Genomic DNA, 14,962 nt, shown 5'->3' with positions numbered 1-14,962 from the left:
GCTGTGTCATCAGAATAAATCAGAATAAATAAAGGGCTGAGGTCCTAACATATGCCACTTAATTGAGAGAATCTATTGCATTTTAAATGCTACTGTATCTTCTAGGAAAAGAAGATTAATTTAATCTTTGCACAAGATTAGCTATAAAAGAATTACAAAACACTAATTTTACTGAAAACTCTGCTTAACACATTATATTTTTTAAAGGCTAAATATATATTTTTTTTTAAATCTCAAAACCCCACAACAATTATTAAGTTGCTTTAGAAAACCTACTTCATGGAAAGATTCCTGTAAAAATATATGGGGAAAAAATACCATAGATTTAGCTTAAACCAATAAAAATTATTGATTGTCTCATCCTCTGTCATCAACACCTTGCATTCCGTGTATCTAAAGCAGAGAATTTGTTACCATGAGGCACTGAGATCTCCTAAAGCTCAGAAGCAATCCTAGTAAAGGGGACAATATCCAGGTAAGACAATGACCCACAACAATCAAGGTATGTTCAACAATATTATAAATTCTCAGCTAGCCCAAATGTTGACTGGTACAGTTTTCTGCTGTATACCATATCTCAGCTGGGTCACTAGACCGTTCATTCTTTTGAAAGTTTCTTTTCCGAGAATCTCCATTAACCCCCAATGACTGGAGAAGTGATAGTGAGTGCCAAAGATGGGCTTCTGTCCTCGGGATAACCCTTCGAGTTAATTCTGTTGCAAACATGTCCAGTTTGGCGAGGCTCTAAAACTCTGAAAAGTACCACAGTCCCCAGGCTCTGGAGGAATTTACAACAAATTTTCTTCTTAATGCCTCTCGAGAGGCACTACCTCACAAAGCGGGATTAAGCAACGCTTGATTAAACCTTCATGTAATCTGAACGTGGTCTAACTTGAGCTTCAGGGGCTGAACAACTTCCCTGTAATTGCTGATTCCTGTGTCTCTGGGATACCACATACAGCAAGCGACAGTATCTGCCCTATCGTTACAGTCTGCCGAAAACGAATTCCAGTTGTCATTGCCTCCTCCCCTGCTCCATATCCTTCAGCTACCACTTGATTTCTATTTAAGCTGTGAATTGGCACAAAAAGCATATTTTTATTTTGTATTCATAAAGCATTTCATGACAGAAGGTGCTAGCATTTCACTAAGAATTTGACATAGTAAAACTATAAAAATAAGGTACCTTCACACACTGGAGGGGCTGGGTGCCATCCAAAATAATAACACTGAATTAGGTCAAATTCAGTGATAGAATAATTTTCCTTACAGAAAAAGTGAACTACATCTCCTTCTTCATAGATTTTCTTCACAGGATAGAAACCTCCATGTGCTATTGCACTCAAAGAGGAGCAAGTGTTTTCTAGGAAGCAAACAGACAGCAGTGAAAACCAGCCGAGGAAGGCTTCCCCCACCCCAAAGCTCATAAAACAACCCCTTTCGTCAGTTGTCGTTCATCTGTGGAATAAATCCTGTTTCAAACAGAATCCTTTTCCAGCCCATTACATACTAGTACAGTTTGGAGCAAGGGACCAGCCGTGGGTTAGACACACAGCTTCTTCCACAGTGTTTCCTCCTGCAGTGCGATATCCCTCGTCACATCTGTATAGCAGCGTTTCGTTCAATCCAAGCTCTTGCTGGGCTGTGAAGTAGCTGCCATGATGTAAACGGGGTACCGGACACGACTCTTAAATAAATAAAGCATATGCATAATATTAATTGCTTTTTAAATTTCAAGTTAATCTCAAATTTAATCTAGATAATCTAAAATTTTCCTTAGATACACCTTAAAAGGGGTCATACCCGAAGCACAAATCTTTGCGAGGAATGAATAATTAAAAATTCTATCGTTTGCACAAGTGTTCCAGTCTTCATTTGGGAAGAAAGTTTGGATGGTGATAAATTTGAAAGAATGCAATTTCATCTATACCGATTCCTTCTACACATAATTTCATTTCTATCAATTCACAGAACAAGCAGCGCGTGAAATCTGACAACTTCACTGCAAGAGGTACGGCTGACACCTGCTCTAGAAGAATTCAGATGATAACCTGTTGCACCTTACAGGCCCAGCAAGAACAGCAGAATTATTTGTGTACAAAACAGATTATAAAGGAGAGAAACGCAGAATCCTACCAAGGGTTTGAGTGCAGCTGGGCTGGGAGGACCATCCTTCTGGCTGGCACTGCGCTGTAGCTTCGGTACCACCATTTGGAGTGTGGTAGCCTGGATTACATCTGTACCGGAGTTTTTCCTGTATTTTGAAGAACATCTCTGTACTGTAAAAAAAGCCATTTTCCAAAAGAGGCTTGTTACATTTTTCTAAAAGAAAGGAGACAGCTTGGTTAGAAAGAACGAACTATGGAGTATTTTTGCTCTCTGATAAGCAAGAGAAGGGGGGGTTTAGCTAGCTTGATCTAATCTTGTTTTCTTGACCTATTGAAGAAACTCTTACCACAAATTGTCAAATTCCCACATTATCAGCTACTACATTAAACCAAGGGTAATAACATGGAACACGACCACCAAGGAATCCACAGCTAGGGAGGCTCTAGAGGACATACATCTGAGAGGAAACTGTCCATTAGTTTTCCCAAAATAAGGAAACTAGGCACCTTTCTTGGATTTCTTATAAAATATGTATGGTAAAAGCCCTTAACATATGTATTATTGTAAAAATATTCCATCTATACAAATTTTTAGCTTGTATACGTAAAGGAATTATTTCACCTTGTTGTCCTAACTTGCACATTTTATCCCTCGTGCTGTGCAGGTTCTGTTCCTGGACGTTCAAGAACACCCAGCTAGACAAGTTTCCTGCTAGAAGCAAGGGTGACGATAATAAAGGTGACTCACTGTAGCACCGGGGCACTGGAGACCATCCCTTTGCTGTGCACGTTATTCTTCCGTCTTGAGTCCCAGTTTCAGTTGTATAACCAACCATACAAGAATAAGAAAGTTTTTTTTCCTTCTGCATAGGGAAATAATAACTTTTGAAATAATAATAGTACTGGGCAATCTCTCCGTTTTCTATATGTGGCAAATCACAAGGTTTATCTGCAAAAAAATAAATATACTTCTCACTGAAAATCTCAGCCCGGATAGGAACTTCAATCAAGCAGTTGGATTGATTCAGGCTTTCAAAGGGGGTGAATGAAATTCTGAATACTTACAAGCATGAGGGGTCTTGTAAGACTCGAATTAAGATATATTGCAATTACCTCAGCTTTTATTCTTTAGGGTCACAGGAATATCAGCTGTAGAATGAAACTTCCTAATGTGAACGGGGCAAAACTGATGCAGGACACATTTATTTGACTCTTTATTTAGCCCAGAAGTTGTAAGCACGAGCAGCCTTTGTTGCATAAAGAACTGATGCCTGCTCTAAAGCCCAGCGGCAGCAGTGTCAGGATTAGCTATGCCATAGCTCCTCAGTCAGCAAACGTTATCAGGGGTGCGACAAACTGCCAGGTGGCTATGGGGGAGTTAAACTTGCTGAAGAAAGGGTATTTAAGAACAGAATCAACAGAAAAGAAAGAAGAAATGGAGGTTAAGGAAGCAGAACTGCAATTAAAAAAAACCCCTGAAACCAGCAATAGGAGCAAACCTTTAAAAGGAGTTGTGCTGAATATGCTGTTGTTATTAAAAAAAAAAAAAAATAATCGAACAAAAAACCCCAAGCCAAACCAACAATACTTATGTTTGGATTTCTTATAAAATTATCTTTTGGGTCTCAAAAATTCTCTCCACAGCATTACAAGGCTAACCTTGTAATAAAATTATAATTTAGATTTAACCTAAAGAAACAAGTTTTAAAAACTAAATCACCACCTATGAATCTCATTATAATTGGGCAGAATTTTCGCACAAGTTGTCCCTGCTGCATTCACCCTATACATATAGAACGAGCTACTGCTCTTTCACTCAATAATGTCACTAGAATTTACTGAATTTACTAGAATTTTCTACCAATTTAGTATTTTGACTAAATAGAAAGTGCCAAGGTAATTTTTTAATAATTTGCTTCCTTACACTGCCACTGTATCATACCTAAATAACAGTAATAATTAAAAAAAATCCCCCAAAACAATGCCTGAGGGTAACTGAGATTTTTAAGTAAATAAAAGACAGAAATGGTTACTACCCGCATCCCTTTTGTTTGACTTTCCAAAGGGTATCAGGGTAATTTCAACTGCTTTGCATAAGGACAAAACTCTACCGAAGACAGAGATGTGAAATACTGAAAACAGGGACAGGACAGGGGGAACTGCAGGTACCCTCATTTAACTCCTCTCTCTGCTTTGTGATAAGCAAAAACAATCACCAAGACACTTCAGTATATAAAATGCTTTAATAGTACAAAATTCCATTTGTATAAGTGCCTCAAACCTGCTCAAATACATTTCCCAAGAAGCTTTTTCTGAACAAAAGCCTGAACTTCTCAATGTTACAGCTTAGACAGGAATCTGTAGCCGTGGGCTACAGTGACAACTGAATATTGACCATCAGCCATCTCACAACAAAATTATATTTAAAAAGCAGCGCTTACTCTTGGTAAAGGTATGAAAGACATTGCACTTAAGTTACCTAACTACATGTTCTAGATTCAATGTACATCTATTGACAACAGAATTCAGTGTATTTACCTTCTGCAAAGAGTTTTCCCAAGTGCATCATAACTAGGAAGAAAAAACAGCTTTCAAATCTCAGCTTCATGACTGTCTCCATCAACAGTTTCCACCGTGTCTGAAAACTCACAAAGTACTACTTTTGTAAATAATTAACTGGATTTTCAAAGGTATTCACAAATGCTTGACTGTCCATGGTATTTTGTAACATTTCACTGAAAACACTGTTTTCATTTATTTTAGTTCTCCAAATACCCTAACACTACACTTCCCGAATTCTACTTCCATTTGGCGTACTTTACGTCAGTAAAGAGGGCAGAATTTATCATTTTACAGGCAACAAGCTTATGGAACAATTTAAACTGATTGAACACTGTTCCCCTCAGAACCTCCTGAGTTCCAAGTTTAAAGGGCATTCCGTTATCAGATTATTTACCTTGGCAGAAATGAGAGGAAACAGAAAATTTCCCCCTTCTCCAGCCTACCCCCATATAACCACTCAGTTGCATTCTATATATTATTCCTTCTGGAGGCTCTTACCTTCAGAACAGAGTCACTGCAAGTATGTGTCTGTTGGTTTTTGCTGTATACAGCTAGCCCCTTTTGAGTTTTTTTTAAACAAACAAACAAGTTAGAACCTCATTTACGATGCATTGTCACCTAACAGACTCATGGCTATGGGCTGATTGTGCATCAAGTTCCACCCTTGGCGGGCATGACCTCTAAATTTTGGGGTGGGAGGGTATAATTTTACAGTTTTCATTTTCTTGGCCTTGCTCTAAGTAAATGCAATTTTAAGGCACAAGAGAACAGAATTTAAGGGAGATGCTGTGATGAGAAGGGTGCTTGCATGTATTGCTCACTTGATAGGAAGAAAGCACTCACAAACCACCTCCCTTAAGTTATCTGGTCAGAATTTCTAAATTCACCCTTATAACATCCCATTGTTCCATCATAATATTGTAGCATTTAAAAAATTGATTTTTTAAAAAATTTCCAACAGTCACCCATAATCCTTCAAAATCTTCCTAGAAAATAAACTGAAGGTCCCCGAAACCAGTAGCCACTTTTGAAATCCACAGACTATGCCTTCCTTCCTACCTACATTGCTCCAGATGAGTCAAGCCAACATACCTCTGTCCCAAAAAACCCAACTGTTTTCAATAGAATTCTACAATATTTATTATGAGTGAGGAATACTTGCGGTGCAGCTACCCCAGGAATGAGCCCACCGGGCAGGTCAACCAGGTTGGTCACACGGCCGGGGTGGTTGACATACTAGGATAGTTGACCAGCTGGGTATTGCACCACTGGGGTGGTGGACCCGCTGGGTGTCGCAGTGCCAGGGTGGTGGTTGTCCTGCCAGTGTGGTTGACCCGCTGGGACGGTCGTACCACCAGGTGCTTGACTGGCCAGGTGTTGCAGTGGCAGGGTGACCACGTTGCCAGCGTGGCCGACGTGCCTGGTGTTGCACGGCCGGGGTAGTTGTAAGCTTCACAGTTGTGCAATAACAATTCATTACTGCACTAGTGATGGTTCCAGGGCTTATGATTTTACTGTACAATTGCTTTTGGTTTTAGTACAAAATAGGATTTCAAAAGCTGTATACAACACAAAAAAGTTACAGAAATATTAATTACAAATTGAAAATACATTTTGCAAGGGTAGCTTGACACTTATTTGCTTTATTTCAAAATCATTTAACTGTCTACTACATACATGCTATACAAAAACCTTTTCATGTACACAATTTACAGCTCAGTAGCAGGCAATACCAAGTGTATCCATCACCATCTGAATTGCTTGCAGAGGATCCACAATTTCTTGCATGTTATCTTTCCTCAAAACCCAGTCTGGTTTAATTCTGTGAAAATATGAGTGGCTTGTCATTAAAATATTATTTTGCCACAGTAAAAACAGCAGACTAATTTTTAAGCTCTTACCTTGAAACTGTTTTTATTCTTAGAGGAGTTACTGGAACAAAGGAAATTCCATTTAAGAAAGTGTTTGTTTTCTGCTTCACAAGTGTTCTCTCTGCATCCATTTTGTGTTTCCGAGCTGTAAGTTTATATAGGCTTTGAATGCAAGTAACAGCTCTTGGTATGCTTCGGATTTCCTGAGAAAAGTTGAAAATAGCACACACTTAATACTACAAGTTTGAAAGCAACTTAACAAATCAAGAAATCTGTTTTATTCAAAGAAAACTGAACATTTATTATTTAAATTGAACTTCTGCCCACAAGTACAGTGAAACCATTTTAAAGCCAGCGCACCCACAACAAGTCAGTGGGTCTAATGCTTTCAAAATACTTAACAACTGGCATGCAACTTGAGATCTCAGAAGATTCAAGCTTTTATAAGTCAGATTTTACTAATTTCTCTTTAAAACCAAATTTCACATATGTCATTTGCGTATGCCTTCAATGACTGCTACAGAGAGACAAATCACTGTTTGTACCCGTCTTCACAGCAATGAAAGAATAATGGGATGGTCAAAGCTGCCTGGATAACTGAGGTGCTCAGATCTGATGGATAAACAGATGGGGAATTCATAGCACAGAACCCAGACTACCCTAATAACCTGATTAAGGATTCTGGCAATAAGCATCAATAAAGTAGATTTCTTTCACAAACAGGCCAAGAGTATGTCAACACAAATGGTATTACCTCTTGTTACTGACAACAAAGATCTTAACTTGATCTGAAAAGCAACAGTAAACTTTCAGAAATGGAATAAAAATTAATTAAGTGGCAACTAAACTAGATCTAATGCTAAGCCATCAAACCCCAGGGGAAAATAGGGATTGCAGTATCAGAACCTCAATGCCTTATTGAATAGCTCGGTGTGACCAGGGCAAACAAAGCACAAAATAATGAGCACTTCCACCATCTTGGAAATGCTTTTTTTTAAATCAGAGTTTAGTCATAATTAATATTACAGCTCTAATAGGTATGGTAGAGAGGGAAAGAAAAAAAATTACAAACAACACCAAAACATGCAAAAGAAGCAAGTTAAATCAAATTATTAAATCCAAAACATTTAAGTCTTACCAAAGCTCTTTTTGAGTCCTTTGAAAGGATAGCCAACAAACAACAGGTCTTTGTGAAAATGCTTCCTCCTTTCTCTGAAATTTTGTCCCCAGCTTTCCCTCTGTACATTTGCAGTAGGTCTAGTAAAGTATCTATAGAATTTTCTACTTCATAAACTGCTTGAGTAGTTCTTTCATACTGTTACACAAGAAAAGAGACAAGAGAGTTTATATAGACAGATCTTTAAAATACCTTTCAGGTTAGAGGAAAAAGCAAAATCCATATTCTCCCCTAGATTAAATTTGTAGCTGATCTGACATCCAAGAGATAAAAATCACTTCTGTATGTTACACCATCGTAACAAGTTACAAAAAGCTAGCCTTTGTACTTTAAGCCTATGAAATGATTTTCTTTTGCCAAAATGAAAATTAAATCATAGTGAGTACAAAGCAGATGATCGGTTTCAAAATAACACGGTTAAAATTCAGAAACTTTTTTTTAAATTAAAAACTATTGTTTCAAATTTATTCAGAAATTTTGTGGATAAATAAAAACAACAATAAAGTAGTCTATAGCTTATAGACCTGCAGTTACCTTTGAAACATTAAGTAGAACCTGAATTGAATATCTGATCACATCCATGCATGGAACACTCCGGTTGCAACTTCGTATCAGAACAAAAATAGTGGAGATTGCTCTGCTCTGGGCCATATTTTCACAACAAAGTGGGGACAGCCTGGTAGCCACCTCTATAATTAAAGAAAAAAAAAAAACACAATAAAGAAAACTCTGAAGCTCAAGCAATTTGATTGCAAACCAGGGTTTTCTCTTAATTTTAAGTAGAAGTGCAAAGAAGTAAAAAACACAACTATTGATTTAAACAAGTATTTCTAAATTAATAGTTTGAATATTCCAGACTAAAAATTAAGCAGACAAAACAATCCAATGAGAACATATACTGATAGTAAATATAATTGACTTATGTAAGGCATGGTAGGACTGCCAGGAAATCAGCACAATCATATAGGATTTCCTTTCTCTACCTAACCATTTTAATATTGCTCTTAAATCAATAATCTAATTTTAGTCTGGGGAAAAAAACCCATTATACTAGCACTTTCACGTTTTACAACCGTACAGAGAGCCTAAATATCATTACGAACTCTTCTCAGCTGAAAAATTCCAGTTTCTATCATCCTGGAAATCTATCAGTTATAATAAAATGAAATACTGACCAAGATGCTTTAATGCTGCAAGAATATAAGAGAGATGTTTGTATTTTAGAAGGTATTCAATAGCAATTGCTGTTCTGTTGCACAATTTGTTTTCTTCTCTGCTCTTTTTATTAGCTTTTTCTAAACTGTGTCTTAAAGCTTTAGTTTTTGCTGTGTCATTACTCTTTCTCCAAGAATATCCTCTCCACAATGCCTACAGAAAAGGAAATTCACAAAAAGAAAAAAAAAAGTTGTGAGCAAGAGACAATAGAATAAAACCTTCCATTATTGTTCCAAATCAGTTTTACCCAAGTCTGACAAAGTATGTAATTACCTTGGTTATTAATTTTTAAGTAACTATAATTCAGTTTTTAATCTTCCAAATACTGGATTTTCAAGACAAAAGACCAAAACAAACATGCACACACACTCCCACATAAGTCACCTCAACCAGTATCTGGTTAATATTACTTCATGGGCTGTTTGCACTTAGCTTTGATGTCTAAAGTGAAGCTAACCTGGCTTGCAATTTAATGGGTAAATTCAAAGTAAACATCTTTACTCTCCCCAAAAAACCCAGAGGGAAAAATGAAAAAAATAAAACTAAAAAAAAATTTGTAATTTTCTTACAAGAGGTATTTACCTGAAATTTAATTATTCCAACTGCAAATTTTCCCCTATGTCTGCATGCAAGGAATCTTCGTACATTGCGTTGGATTACGGTTGCTGCATCATTTCTGTGATTTAGCCAGGCTCGAATCACACGTTGTAATTGAATGATTCTTTGATAATCTCTGAGAAATCTTTTTCGTTGCATTTTTGCTCGGAACCATCTCTGTTTAAAATAAAAGTACCTTTCTATTTATTCAAGACTTTTCCCTAAATTCCCTTTTCCCATCCTAAAAGCATTGATAAAAACTGAAAAACTATTTTAACATGAGCTTTGACAGATAATGGCACTCTAAACATCACTAGCGCTCATATAACCACCATGACACAGCTCTGATTGGTCTTAGGGTAGCTGAAATGCAAGACTGCAAAATGAAATCTGAACTCGGAGCTGTTAGGGAAGCATTCTGAACAGAAGAGAACAGAATATTTTCCGTTGGAAGGGATCTACAACGAGCATCTAGTCCAAATGGCTGAGCAATTCAGGACTGACCAGGAGTTAAAGCACATCATTAAGGGCATTGTCCAAACACCTCTTAAACACTGACAGGCTTGGGGCCGTTCCAGTGTTTGACCACCCTCTTGGTAAAGAAATGCTTCCAAATTCCAAACCTCCTCTGATGCAGCTTTGAACCATTCCCACACATCACACGCCTTTGAGGACCTCCACATCTTTCTTAAACTGGTGCCCAGAACTGCACACAGCCCTCAAGGTGAGGCTGCACCAATGCTAAATACAGCAGGACATCATCGCCCCTCTTGACCAGCTGGTTCTACTGCGTTTGAAGCATCCTTTGGTGCGCCCCAGGATGGGGTTTGCCCTCTTGGCTGCCAGGGCATGCTGCTGAGCCTGCCATCAACCAGCACCCCCCGATCCCTTTCTGCAGGGCTGCTCTCCAGCCACTCCTCTCCCAACTTAATACTTGTGCCTGGCGTTACTCTGTCCTTGCAGTTTTTTCTTTCTCTTGGCTGGCTTTGAAGGAGAACCACCACTCCACTTTCCTTATTTCCCAGCTCTGTTTCTCCCCCTCTATATACAGAGAAGGAAGACAGGGTACTGTAAACCCAAGCTGAGCAAAAAAAAGCCTCTTCCACCCATTTCCTCTTGCCTTAAGGGGAAAATATAAATTATAGGGAGAGTTTACAGACCTGTATATATGGAGGAGTAGTAGGGCAAAGTTTGCCATACCATCTTTGAGTGGAGAACAGCTATTTCAGGCTTCCCGTTTCAGTCTCTCCTTCAATCACTCTGTTATACTTAGCTGGGTATAAGCAGCCTGATTTAAGAAATCATTGTCTCCCTAACTTAGCTTTGTTTCACGTGTGAAGGAACTACAGTGCTAAGACACAGCTTAACTAACAGAAATTAGACTATGTTACACAAAATCAATCATCTTGTCCTGGGTTAAGCAAAGACAGAGTGAGCTTTCTTTATAATAGCCAGCAAGAGGCTGTGTTTTGGATTTGTGCTCAGAAGAAAGCTGATAAAAAGTGATGTTTACGCGGCTGCCAAGGTCTTTCAGCTTCTCTGTCTGCAAACAGGAGAAGCTCGGAGGGAGCACAGCCCCAGTGACCAGCCCAGGATTTGATCTGAGGTTCGGGATTGAGACCCAGAGTGGCCAATAACCTATCCCATACCATACCCATCATGCCCAGTATAGAGGTGAGGACCCTCCGGAAGATCGGCCCTTTTGGTTCCGGATCTCTTTTGCTCCGGGTCATCTCGCTCCAGGCGGTCGCTCTCCCAAGTCCTTCCCCCCCGACCCCGGTCAGCTCTGGGTCTGGGACGCTCGGACTGTTCTCTCCGTTCCGTGAGTGCGGGTTCGGGACTCTCCCTGCTCCGGGATTGTTATCCGGGAACAGGCTGAGCCTTGGTTATCGGGTGGGGGGCAGTATCACTGTGTGTCACTCATTTGTATATTTGTATATAGTATTATTTTCAATATTATTGTCGTTTAGTTATTAAATTGTCCTTATCTCAACCCACGAGTCCTTTTTTCCCTTTACCCCTTTAACTCTCTCCCCTATCCTTGGATGGGGGGGAATTGCGTGAGTGGGTGTGTGGTTTGGCCCCCAGCCAAGGGCCAACCCATCACAATCCTTAATTAGACTAACCTGTATTATAAGAACAGATGAGATCTGCTTTTGTGCAAGTTTTAAGATGAGGTGAATCCTATAGGCTCTTTGGATTTTAATTGCAGAGAGATGATGATAAGCAGCTGCTGTAAAATAAAGTAGTCTCTTCTTTTGTTTCTGTTCTAAAATCTGTGGAAGTAAAAGAAAACAAGGAACATCATTAAATTTCATACTCGGAGGTAGCTGATTGTCTATGCTGAAGAGTTGCCTCGGGAGTCATTACCTCAGAATTAAGTAAGCTAACCTTCTTCAGTATTAGGTCTCTAATCTGAACAATAACACAGAGAAGTGATTGTAAGCAACAACATACATAGCAGAGGAGTTTCATTGTAAGGGGGTCTGTGCAGAAGTATCAGTTATAGATAAGTCACAAAGAACCTAAAAAAAATACACAACAATGAAAACCTATTTTAGTACTAAAGGATTGTGAGAAAATGATCAAACTGTATTTTAATCGCTTCTGACCCACCAAATTCTCAAACCAGTCAACCAGAATTTGAGTTCAACAATAAGGGATCAGGTTTTCCTTTTTTTGCCAGACAGAATTAATGCTAAAACAGCTCTAGAGGTAATTTACACCAAAAGCATAGTTTTAATTTGAAGTATACCAACTATTTCCTGATTAAATAACCCCGTATAAATGCTTGCAGCTTAATGACAACTCTTCTAGTTTTGTTGTATTTCATAAATTGAAGTCTGCCTTCCTGCCAAGTCCTTAGATGTTTTTGGATAATTACAGCAGCAGCTTTTTGTTGAAAAAGTTTCCTTCTTGCCTTGAAACCTCCGTATGCTTTTTGGATCAAACATGCAGCTTGAAGCTTCTCAAAAAGATTTTAAAGAATGCATTGATAATTGAGTTTTGTTCACTCTTGTCACAATCAATTTATATTTATATTTTAGTTCTAGACTTTTTTTGTATCTTAAGAACACACACCAAAAAAAGGAAATGCAAGCAAACTCATGCACTACTAGTTTATACAGAAATGCACTTTCATAATTTGGAAAGTCTTTTCCCTTACCCAAATGGGGTCAAAATATTGTTAATTTAATGTAATTCTTTGGAAGCAATAAAGCCAGCATAAAATTTTACATTTCATCTTGTTATCAGTATAGGGGTAATCAGACAGGGCTAATTCAACAACTGGAACTGTTCAAAAACAAGAATCAACCTTGTTGCTCAAAGCAAAAATTAATATTTTGAAAATGGAACAGTTTCTATTTGAACAATCTTTGTTCTGGCCCCACCTTTTTTCTTCTCTATATTTCTGCATATTGATGACAACAACCACTCAAACACATTGAAAACTTTTAAAACAACCGTGACGTAGCAGAGGGCAAGTGAGAACATACCTTTTTTAAGTGTCTTCTAGCCCTGTACTGTCTATATGCCAACTGAATCTTAACTGCAGCATCCTTAGTTGCCAGAAACTGATGTTGAACCATTCGTGCAGTAAGGGTTGCTCTCCATTTTCTTTGAATGGTAAGTGCACAGAACTTCATTTTCAAAAATCTAACATGAGAATACATTTTAGGGGTTTTTTTCCAAATGTTGAGAACACATGCATTTTTAAAGTAAGAAAACAGTGAAGGTTTACACATTAAGACAGATATTCTGAAAGCAGAGCTGTTATCAACTAAATCTTGGAACACTAGAACAGCAATGTTAGAAAGACTGGTTTAAAATAGAAGATACTCTTTTGCTACAATAGGTACTTGCAAAATTTGCTGCCAAAGTTGGGGAGGGAGACAGCAGTTTAAAAGGCATTAGACAACCTGACATACAACAGGGTCCGTAAAAGTATAATAAAGGGAAAAGGCAAGGATGTAAGTTCTAGCATCCATAATCTAACAAGCATGGATGCTGAGGAAGGACCTTCAAAAGTGGTCAGGTTAATGTACGCTCCCTAAACAGTGTCTTCAGCTGCTACTGGCAGAGGACAAAGTTCTGCGTGAGATGAGCTATCAGGCTGACCTAGTAAAACATTTATTGCAAAACTGCCTCACAGCAAAATAAATACAAATTAATCAAACTAATCAGTTATGCATTATAATGAAATAGCTTTTCATCCTATTGGTTTTATGCTGTAATTTTAACAATACCCAGAACGTGCTTCCCGTAAAAAAAAGATTCGTGAAAAAGAAGATCGAGGCCTGCTCTTTCTAGATCGCCAACATGCAAATTTTAAGTTTGTGAGGTAGCTTCCAGTCCAGAAAAACATTTAAACGTAAGAAAAATATTGTGCAAAAGAATAATCCCCCATTCATCAACAGGATGATACATACACACTCCAGGGTCAGAGTCTGAGAATCCATAGGCATCTGCCAGAGTGCAAAGCAGTACTAAATAATTATATAATAAAAGCTTTGAGAAGTAGAGAAATTTATATGAAATTAGGTATTACCGGGTCCGCTGCTGTTTTGCTCTGAAGTGACTCTGAATAACACATACAGCATTTAGTACAGACGCACAGTCCTTTCGTGCCCTGCAGCCTCGAAACCAAGCTTGAATTACTTGTGCTGCTCTCAATTTTTTAACCCACTGCCTGGCTTTATATCCTCTATATGATGCCTATTAAATATATAAAAAGAAAAAAAAAATCAAAACTTGATTTTTTTTGTTTAATGGAACAAAATTAAAAGGAAAAAACTCATGTTAGCATGAAAGGCTTTTAGGATTCTTATCCCTACAGTATTACAAATATCTAATTTCTCATGTCTAGAAGATGTTTTCTAAAGCAAGTGAAACACATTCAGTGAAATACCACATACACTACTCTCTTTAACGTCTGTAAAAATAATTATAACATGAAGAAACAAATACAAGAGAGATTAAAAAACCAAAAAAAACTACAAAAAAAACCTTCAGGGTTTACCTGAATTCTAATGGCAGCTCTTTTCATTTGATGGTACCTTTGTTGTTCAGTATTTCGCATCTGATGGGCTCTGTAGTGCTGCTGTATTAATACAGCAGAAAACTTGCACTGAAGGTATTTCTGTCTCTGAAGAAATCCACGGAAAAATGCCTTAAAAGAAAAAAGACATAATCTTGGAATATTCTACCATGTGCACGGTATTGATGGGGAAGATATTTGCATATTTTTAAGTATTGCCATACTCACTGGCTTGCTAGAAAAACAATAATATAAGTATATATATTTCAGATTTCCCAATTAATTTGTTTTTTCTACATTTTAAGCAAAGTAATCATACTTACGTTGTTCAGGATCTATAAGCTAAACATTCAGAAAATAACTAAGAAGCTGCCACTTTCCCCCCCCCCCCCCC

At 37.9% G+C, this 14,962-nt stretch overlaps 2 protein-coding genes across 2 annotated transcripts in view; both read right to left on the bottom strand.

The window, feature by feature from the left end:
• F13B (coagulation factor XIII, B polypeptide) overlaps nucleotides 1-4,728 on the bottom strand; it is a 9,703-nt gene extending 4,975 nt beyond the window's left edge. Inside the window, exons 1-5 of the mRNA XM_010085039.1 lie at nucleotides 4,647-4,728; nucleotides 2,857-3,057; nucleotides 2,137-2,322; nucleotides 1,511-1,687; nucleotides 1,187-1,363 (exon numbers count right to left, since the gene is read on the bottom strand). Coding sequence (XP_010083341.1) covers nucleotides 1,187-1,363; nucleotides 1,511-1,687; nucleotides 2,137-2,322; nucleotides 2,857-3,057; nucleotides 4,647-4,728 — 823 coding nt within the window. The remainder of the gene's footprint in view (nucleotides 1-1,186; nucleotides 1,364-1,510; nucleotides 1,688-2,136; nucleotides 2,323-2,856; nucleotides 3,058-4,646) is intronic.
• Nucleotides 4,729-6,298: 1,570 nt separating this feature from the next.
• Nucleotides 6,299-14,962, bottom strand: part of ASPM (asp (abnormal spindle) homolog, microcephaly associated (Drosophila)) — a gene marked incomplete at its 5' end in the record, with an annotated part of 27,486 nt that continues 18,822 nt past the window's right edge. Inside the window, 10 exon segments of the mRNA XM_010085040.1 lie at nucleotides 6,299-6,492; nucleotides 6,572-6,744; nucleotides 7,680-7,856; nucleotides 8,253-8,407; nucleotides 8,894-9,086; nucleotides 9,516-9,707; nucleotides 11,657-11,806; nucleotides 12,286-12,495; nucleotides 13,088-13,187; nucleotides 14,080-14,246. Coding sequence (XP_010083342.1) covers nucleotides 6,387-6,492; nucleotides 6,572-6,744; nucleotides 7,680-7,856; nucleotides 8,253-8,407; nucleotides 8,894-9,086; nucleotides 9,516-9,707; nucleotides 11,657-11,806; nucleotides 12,286-12,495; nucleotides 13,088-13,187; nucleotides 14,080-14,246 — 1,623 coding nt within the window.

Source organism: Pterocles gutturalis, unplaced genomic scaffold, assembly GCF_000699245.1.
Source record: "Pterocles gutturalis isolate BGI_N339 unplaced genomic scaffold, ASM69924v1 scaffold28640, whole genome shotgun sequence".
In the NCBI taxonomy this organism is placed as follows: domain Eukaryota; kingdom Metazoa; phylum Chordata; class Aves; order Pterocliformes; family Pteroclidae; genus Pterocles; species Pterocles gutturalis.
The sequence above is the reverse complement of the archived record's forward strand: the minus strand, read 5'-3'. Positions and strand labels throughout refer to the sequence as shown.